This window comes from Rattus norvegicus, chromosome 12 (genome assembly GCF_036323735.1).
Source record: "Rattus norvegicus strain BN/NHsdMcwi chromosome 12, GRCr8, whole genome shotgun sequence".
Lineage (NCBI taxonomy): Eukaryota > Metazoa > Chordata > Mammalia > Rodentia > Muridae > Rattus > Rattus norvegicus.
In genome coordinates, this window is record NC_086030.1 from 22780777 (window position 1) to 22790503 (window position 9727).

Sequence of the window (9727 nt, forward strand, 5' to 3'; positions counted from 1 at the left end):
TTTGTTGTATGTTGAAGCATCTTTTCGGTAAATGCCAAGGAGTGGTATAGCTGGGTTCTCAGGCCGTACAACATCCAATTTTCTGGGGAACATCCAGACTGGGAAGAAAAATATTGATACGAGAGGATATGGAGACAAAATTTGGAGCAGAGACTGAATGAATGGCCATTCACAGCCGGCCACCATGGGGATCCAGCCTATACATATATATATATATATATATATATATATATATATATATATATATATATATATATATATATGTGTGTGTGTGTGTGTGTGTGTGTAGCTACTAAAATTATACAATATTGATGAAGCCATGAGGTACATGCTGACAGGAGCCTGATACTCCTGTCTCTTGAGCTGCTCAGCTAGAACTTGATAAATACAAAGGCAAATGCTAGGAGCAAATCATTGAACTGAGAATGGGGTCCCCATTGGAGAAATTAGAGAAAGGATTAAAAAAGTTGAAAGAACTTGCAAACCCATAAGTACTGTAATGCCACCCAACAGGAGCTCCCAGGGATTCAACCACTACCCAAAGCTTACACATGATCAGACACATGGCTTCAGCTTCATTTGTAGCAGAGGATGGCCCTTTGGGGCACCAATGGGAAGGGAAGCCCTTGTTCCTGCCAAGGTTAGACCACAGTGTAGAAAAATGTCATGGCAGAGAGGCAAGAATGGGAGGTATTTGGGGAGGGGGAACAATCTTATAGAGGGTAGGGGGATGGGCTAGGAGGCACATGGACAGGAAACGAGGAAAGGGGATAACATTTGAAATGCAAATCAAAAGTATCCAATAAAACAAAAACCAAAAACCAAAGAAAAAAAAAACCAAGGGGGATTACTCAAGGTAATAAATCATGGTCATAATATTTTTTAAATTTATTTGAAGGGAAGTATTTCAAATTATATATTATTGGAAAAACAATAGTATGTGTCAGTGAGATATCTCAGTGGGAAATGCAGCCTGCTGCCTAGCCCAATGACCTGGGTGTAACTCCTGTGGACCCAAATGGATTACAGGGAAAACTAACTCTGGACAATTGTCCTCTGCCTCTCAGGGTCGCTCAAAGGTTCCTGGTGAGACAGGTTTTGTTTGTTTCCAGCTAACAGACCAACAAATGCCTGGTTCTTTCACCAGGAAAGAGAGTTAACATCAGTGTAGTGATTGCTGACCACACATCAGGATCTCAATTTACAAATTCTTCTGTTATTCTGGGAATCACAACATGAATGGCTGCAGGATTGTTTTGTGAAACATCCCTGTTCTCTGGCACGGATAGGAAGATAACCCCTCTTCTGCCATGTGGGCTCTGATGTCCAGTCTTCAGAACCCATGTCTTCTTGTGTGTCTCTGGTTCTGAGAGCCTGACTTTGCTGTTCCCTGTTTGGTCTTGGAGGTAATGATACTTTTTAATAAACGTGGGAGAGAATGTTGTGTAGGGAGCGGTGCGACAGCTGTATGATAATGAAGTGAATCTGGCGCCCTCCTAACAACAGTACTGAGCATGCGTGGAGTTTTGCACCTGACGTCAGCCTGGCTGGGGCGGTACTATGCTAAATGGGAGTTCATGCCTCGCCAATCTCTGGAGGACAAGTAGCTGGGATGGCAGTGGGGTGACTCGTGCCCCACCAATCCCTGAAAGAATAGCATACTGTTGTGTATATAAGCCGAGCGGCTTTGCCGCTCGGCGCGGTAACACTTAAAGCTGTAACACTTGGAGCTGTAACACTTGGAGCTGTAACACTTAGGGCTGGCTGCCGCCGCCTCCCTGTATCAACAAAGAAGGTGTCCTGCAGTAAAGGCTGTTGAGAAGAATCCAACCGTGTTGCGTCTTCCTTGCCGGACGAGGTGGGCGCGACAAAGTGGTGGCCCGTACGGGGACGAGGACATCCTCGTGGATCTCAGAACTCTTCAGCTTCAGGAGGAGCGACGTCGGAAAAGTTCCCGGTAAGGGACGATAAAGTTCTCTGGAGGTGAGCAGAGACGATGGGAGCCTTGGGTTAGAGGCTAAAAGGTCTGCGGTCTGCAGCAATGTTGTTTCAAGTTGATCCTTTGTGGGCAGGTTTTATAATTTTGTTTCTTTTCGTCTTTGTGTTGTGTGTTTGCTTTCTTTAGAATTGCCACCGTCCCGGACGGGAGTGCACTTGCTCGGAGTAGCCAACAGGTGCCAGGCTACGGAGTTGGGTATAAACCAACAGGCCAGCTTGCTAAAAAACCGCTTGCAAATAAGTTCATTGAGTATGGGAAGCTCACATTCCAGCCCACTCCTGACAGCTCTCCAGGAGCTCCTTAATCGGCGTAAGCTCAAAGTTGAAAGGAAAATCCTGTCAAGTTTTCTTGATGAATGCGATCGTTGTGCTCCGTGGTTTATAGTGTCAGGATCTCTTACCTTGTGAGCATGGGACAAATTGAGAAGGGATCTAGATAAAGAAGCCACAGAGGGCAAGCTTAGACCCGGATCAAAGCCTCTTTGGCGAATAGTCCGTGCTTGTTTAGAGGATAAGCGATGTGAGGAAGTCGTTAGAACAGGTCAGAGAATCCTTGCAGAGCATCAAGAAAGTATGTCAGAGGGAGAAAAGGTCCCAAAGAAAGAAAGGAAAAGAAAAGGAGACAAAAGGAACAGAGAGAAGGCAGAGATAAAAAAGGAGATAATCAGGACCAGGAAATAGATAAGATATATCCCTCCTTAAAAGCCTTGACTTTAGAAATGTCAGATGAGTCAGAACTTAGTGAGGATGGTGAGGCTGATCTTGAGGAAGAGGCTGCTCAGTATGAGGGGGAGAGATGTGATCCGGACTGACCACATGCTAACACCACGTGGCAAGGAGGCAGACAATTAGGCAAAAAGGTAGTTATACCAAACGCACCTCCGTACAACCCTCAACATAAAAGCATAGCGAGGCCTGCAAAAGGTACTTCCTTTTGCCCAGAGGTATGGAGAGAAGTGGGATTAAGTTTCCCAGTATTTTTGGATGCCAATGGGCAACGATATCATGAACCCGTTGACTTTAAGACTATAAAGCAATTGGCAGAATCAGTTAGAACTTATGGGGTCAGTGCAGCTTTTGTTGTGGCTCAAGTTGAGGCTCTTGCTAGATATTGCCTCACCCCTGGGGATTGGGGGAGTCTGGCTAAGGCCTGCCTCTCCTCAGGTCAATACTTGGATTGGAAATCTTATCTTTTTGAACATGCTAATGCTCAGGCCGCCATTTATCTGGCCTCAGGAGCAGACCCTCAGAGACATTGGGATGCTGACATGCTATTGGGTCTAGGGAGATTCGCTCTGGACCAGACCGGTTATCCAGAGCAAGTTTATAGCCAAATTAATGGAGTAGCCATCAAGGCATGGAAAGCACTGCCTAATAGGGGCGCAGTCTCCGGAAACCTTACCAAGGTTCTGCAAGGACCTACAGAGCCGTTTTCAGACTTCGTGGCCCGCATGGTAGAGGCCGCTACCAAAATCTTCGGAGACCCTGATGCAGCCATGCCGCTCATTAAACAGCTGGTATATGAGCAATGTACAAAAGAATGTAGGAATGCCATAACACCATACAAACATAAAGGTTTAGAGATTTGGATGAAAGTCTGCAGGGAACTGGGAGGACCATTGACTAATGCTGGTCTAGCGGCAGCTGTGGTACAATTAGGGAAAACCGCTACCACGGATACCTGTTTCCAATGTGGCCATAAAGGGCATTATCGAAAACAGTGCCCTGAAAGGAGTAGGGGGAAAATTAGCAATAGACCCAAGCAGCCTGGACTATGTCCACGATGTAAGAAGGGAAACCACTGGGCAAATGAGTGTCGATCTGTGAAAGACTTGGATGGCCGACCCCTAGTGACAGGATATGGTGGTGCACAGCCAAAAAACGGACAACGGGGCCCACGTCCCCAGGGCCCTCAAATATATGGGGCTCTGCAGGGCGACAGACAAGGACAGGACAATCAGAGGCCTTGGCCTTTCCTTCGCCACCCGAAGGAGAGCCGTTAAAGGCTCCACAGGACTGGACCTCCACTCCACCACCAGACTCATACTGACCCCCCAAATGGGAGTGCAGCCTGTAGATACAGATTTTAGAGGAACCCTCCCTAAAGATACAGTTGGGCTTTTGTTGGGATTCTCCTCCTCTGCCCTGGACGGTTTGCAGATTGTGCCCGGAGTAATTGATCCTGATTATTTAGGTACAGTAAAAGTGCTGGTAGCCTCCCCCCAGGGTGTCACCGCCATTTCCCCTGGAGACAGAATCGCTCAAATGCTGCTTCTGCCCAGCTTACATAAGCGCTTTCCTGATGAAAATAGGATTAGAAGGGATAGGGGCTTGGGATCTACAGGTTCCCGATTTGCCTTTATCTCATTGGAAATGAGTGATCGTCCAATGTTAACATTGACTGTGGAGGGACGTTCATTCCTTGGTCTATTGGATACTGGAGCAGATCGTAGTATTATCTCTGCTCATGACTGGTCACCCAGATGGCCTACACAAACATCGTCTCAGGCCCTATGTGGTTTAGGGTACGAAATGGCTCCTTTAATGAGCTCAAAAGAATTGACGTGGAGAGATACAGAAGGGAGATCAGGAAAGATCACTCCTTATGTTATAGACATTCCAGTAACGCTGTGGGGCAGAGATGTTTTGGTAGAGCTGGACATGAGACTGACAAATGATTACTCCCCACAAGTCCAGGATATGATGGCAAAAATGGGTTACGTGCCTAGAAAGGGTCTGGGAAAGAAATTACAAGGACGAGTTGACCCAGTACTGTCAAAACAAAAACATGACAGGACGGGTCTGGGTTTTTCCTAGGGGCCGTTGAGGGGGGAATACCCATTACATGGAAAACGGAGGAGCCTTTATGGGTTCCTCAATGGCCTCTATCCTCTGAAAAATTAATTGCTGCTGCCGAATTAGTATTCGAACAATTACAATTAGGACATATTCAACCATCCAGATCACCTTGGAATACGCCTATATTTGTTATTAAGAAAAAGTCAGGAAAATGGCGGTTATTACATGATCTAAGAGCTATTAATTCTCAAATGCAAATAATGGGTCCCATACAGAAAGGTATACCATTACTCTCCAGCATTCCTGCTGAATGGCCTATTATTATTATTGATATTAAAGATTGCTTTTTTTCTATCCTTCTTGCTCCACAAGATAGCGTGCGATTTGCATTTACTTTGCCATCTATGAATAATGAGGAACCTGATAAGCGCTATCAGTGGGTGGTCTTACCTCAAGGTATGGCAAATAGTCCTACTATGTGTCAACTTTATGTAGGACAGGCCCTACGGCCTGTACGTGACCAATTCCCAAAATTAAGAATGATTCATTTCATGGATGATATCTTGCTTTCTGCTAAAGATCATGGCACCCTGGAAGTAGCTTATGCAAAAGTGGTTAAGGCGCTTGAAAGCAACCAATTGTGCATAGCACCTGAAAAAGTCCAAATGGGCCAAATGGGAGAATACTTAGGAACAAAAATCACTCCTCATAGTATTTCTCCTCAAAAAATTGAATTACGAAAAGACCATTTAAAAACATTAAATGACTTTCAAAAATTACTAGGAAGCATAAATTGGATTCGACCCTATATAAAAATGCCCAATGTAGATTTACAACCACTTTATGAGATCCTGAAAGGGGATTCTCAGCTTACTTCACCCCGTGTTTTAACCAAGGAAGCACGATTATCCTTGAGGAAAGTAGAAGAAAGACTAGAAAAGGCAATACTAAAAAGGTATAAGGAAGAGGAAGATCTGCTTTTGTGTATACTGAGAACTTTTCGTCAACCTACAGGAGTATTTTGGCAACAAGGTCCACTTCTTTGGATTTATCCCCATATTTCTCCTAATAAAACCCTTGAATATTATCCTTCTGCTGTTGCACAGCTAGCTATATTAGGCGTTAAATCTTGCATTCAGCATTTTGGTATTTCACCAAAGAAAATTATTATACCATATACAACCACTCAGGTAGAAACATTGTGTGCATTGATAGATGATTGGGCCATATTGCACTGTAGTTTTGATGGAGAGTTTGACAATCATTATCCTAAGGATCCATTGCTACAATTTTTTACTGAACATCCAGTGATCTTTCCTAAGATCACTGCCTCAGAGCCTTTGTCTGGAGCGTTAGATATTTATACAGATGGCTCCAAAACAGGTGTAGGTGCCTATATGGTTGATTCTCAAGAACCAGTATTAATTCAATATAGTCCAGGTACCCCCCAAATTACAGAATGTAAAATTGTATTGGAAGTTTTCAAAAGATTTCATGATTCTTTTAATTTAATTTCTGACTCTGCTTATGTGGTTAATGCGGTGCGCTCACTTGAAATTGCAGGGCCAATTCGGTCGACTAGTACTGTATGTCAAATTCTTTTAGAATTACAAAATTTGATTTGGGCCAGAAAAAATAAATTTTTCATACAACATATTCGAGCCCATACTAATTTGCCTGGTCCCATGACCAGTAATAACGCCCTGGTGGATGCTAGTACTCGTAGAGAGTTTATTTTTCATGCTGCTCCGGTTGACCTCGCTAGAGAATTTCATCAAAAGTTTCATGTACCTGCCTTTACTCTTCAACAAAAATTTAAAATCTCTAGAGCTGCTGCTCGTGATGTGGTGTTAAGTTGCCAGAATTGTGTTCAATTTCACCACCCTCCTCATGTAGGGATTAACCCTCGTGGTCTGATCCCGTTAAATCTTTGGCAGATGGATGTTACACACATATCTCAATTTGGAAATTTAAAATATGCTCATGTTTCTGTTGATACATGTTCTGGTATTATACATGCTACTCTGATGACTGGTGAAAAGGCTCCTAATGCCATTAGCCATTGCTTAGAGGCATGGGCAGCCTGGGGAAAGCCTGATAGTCTCATGACGGACAACGGGCCTGCCTACACTGCAAAGTCCTTTCAGGCATTTTGCCAGACAATGCAGGTCAAACATACTACAGGATTGCCATACAATCCCCAAGGTCAAGGAATTATGGAAAGTGTACATCGTACCTTAAAAGAGCTGATAAAAAAACAAAAAGAGGGAATTGCCAGCAGCCGAACACCAAAAGAACAACTTTCTTTAGCTCTTTTTACTCTAAATTTCTTAGTTTTGGATGCGCATGGCCGCTCTGCTGTGGATCGCCATGCTGCTACTACACCTATAACTAATGCAGTAGTAAAGTGGAAGGATGTCTTAACTGATAAATGGTGTGGCCCAGATCCCGTGATCTCGAGATCTAGGGGAGCTGTTTGTGTTTTTCCGCAGAATCAAGAAAATCCAATTTGGGTACCTGAGCGCTTGACTCGAAAATTGCCTTCTGCTCTTCCTGAAGATGAGACTATGAACCCTACTATTGCTACTGGGAATGATAATACAGGTTAATTCGATCACCCTGTGGGCTATTGCCAGATCCTGGCCAGTACCCATGCCAGTCCATAGCAATTCTACTGTTTTACCAACCTTTTTCTCTACCTCCTGTTTGCGTGATGTTCCTTGTATAGTGCCAACTGGAGAAATGCCCCAACGGTATGCCGCCACTAACGTTTCTCTGTTGCATACCTTATGTTTTACCATTAAAGACTCTTCCTTGCCCTGTATTTGGTTGCATAGAGCCACGTTAGCTAATTGGTTGAATCCTATAAGTGACAGCACAATGAACACCGGGATCATCCTGGCTGCTTTGAGTCAAATTGCCCAGGGAGTCTCTTCACCCAGCGAGGACATGTCAGTCGATAGTTCTGCTGATCTGAACATTACAACACTAATTGTGATGCATAATTGTAGTGTTCCATCACGCCCAGGACAAGGTAACTATGCACAGAATAGCTCTACCCGTCGTAGAGTCTTACCCGCTTGCCCCCCGCATCAAGAGTTTCCACCTAATTTTACCCCATGTCAGAGTCCATTCCATAGAACAAAACAATTCCTACCGGGATTTGAATTTTCCCCTCCTCTTGGCCATGTACAGTATGACTGGGGGGAGAATAAGACTGGCAAGCATAATCTCTGGCCTTGGTTTCAATGGGTGCTGTCCAATGAGCAAGGGGCATATACATCCCTGACTCCCTTTGCTAGGTTGATGGGTGAGAACTTCACGCTGTATAATGTTTCGGCTACCAGAAAAAATGATACCAGGTTGACCAATATTCAATATAATAACCTTTTGGAACATAATACTGCCACTAGTACTTCAGTATGTGTTAGATCACCCTTTTTCTTTCTGATAAGCACTAATGTCAACAATGGTGTTTTAAATTGTAATAGCTCTGATGTAGTCTGCTATTTAGCTGAATGCTGGGATGGCAACAATGACACCGCAGTGATGGTCAAGATTCCCTCCTTTGTGCCAATCCCAGTAGAGGCAAACCCAGATAGTTTTCCTATTCTCAATTTGCTGAGAACCAAAAGAGATTTTGGAATTACGGCAGCCATAATTTCAGCCATCGTGCTGTCTGCTGCCGCAGCTACCACAGCTGCAATTGCTATGACCAATCAAATACAGGCTGAGACTGTCAATCAGATTGTAGAAAGAACTGCAATGGCGCTAGAGATACAAGAAGAATTTAATACTCATTTGGCATCTGGCCTTCTATTAGCCAATCAAAGGATAGATTTAGTTCAAGAACAAATTGAAGCACTGTATCATATGACACAGCTGTCTTGCGTTTCCTCCCTAAGAGGTTTATGCATTACTCCTTTGCAAGCCAACTTTTCTCAGCATTCTCAACAGAGCAAAGAAATCTCAAATTATCTGATAGGAAACTGGTCCATGAAAGCAGAGCAACTATCCAGACAATTGCTGATGCAGATTGCTGTCCTCAACAGCACTAGGCTGGACCCCATCACAATTGAAGACTTTACCTCATGGATTACCAATGCTTTCTCCTTTTTTAAGGAGTGGGCGGGCATGTTTGCCTGGGGAGCTATTGTCCTCCTGGGATGCGGAGTATGTCTCTGGCTTATTGGCCGTTTAAAAAGAGAACATGCCAGACACAAAGCGGTTGTTTACCAGGCTATGACTGCCATTGACAATGGTGCTTCTCCCAATGTATGGCTGGCCTCTTTGAAAGATTAAGAGTTTGCCCTAGATCATTTTTGTCACAGTCATGTGGGGTCATTGTATCCAGGGACGGGCAACATTCCTCGAGCTCAGACCAACCTAAGACATGGGGCCCGGTGGCGATAGGGTGACCCAACGACGGGTAAGGCCGAGTCATCGTCAGGAACGACCTAAGACAGGAGCAATGACAAGATTGACGTGACACCCAGATCTAGACCAGTCATTTTATTAAACAAAAAAGGGGGAGATGTAGGGAGCGGTGCGACAGCTGTATGATAATGAGGTGAATCTGGCGCCCTCCTAACAACAGTACTGAGCATGCGTGGAGTTTTGCACCTGACGTCAGTCTGGCTGGGGCGGTACTATGCTAAATGGGAGTTCATGCCTCGCCAATCTCTGGAGGACAAGTAGCTGGGATGGCAGTGGGGTGACTCGTGCCCCACCAATCCCTGAAAGAATAGCATACTGTTGTGTATATAAGCCGAGCGGCTTTGCCGCTCGGCGCGGTAACACTTAAAGCTGTAACACTTGGAGCTGTAACACTTGGAGCTGTAACACTTAGGGCTGGCTGCCGCCGCCTCCCTGTATCAACAAAGAAGGTGTCCTGCAGTAAAGGCTGTTGAGAAGAATCCAACCGTGTTGC

At 44.6% G+C, this 9727-nt stretch overlaps 1 protein-coding gene across 1 annotated transcript; it reads left to right on the forward strand.

Moving 5' to 3' along the window:
• Positions 1-1438: 1438 nt before the first annotated feature.
• LOC134481163 (uncharacterized) lies at positions 1439-9727 on the forward strand. Its single transcript, XM_063271741.1, has 2 exons — positions 1439-1957; positions 7290-9727. The coding sequence occupies exon 2, from the start codon at positions 7390-7392 to the stop codon at positions 9097-9099; it is 1710 nt and encodes a 569-aa protein (XP_063127811.1). The 5' UTR covers positions 1439-1957; positions 7290-7389; the 3' UTR covers positions 9100-9727.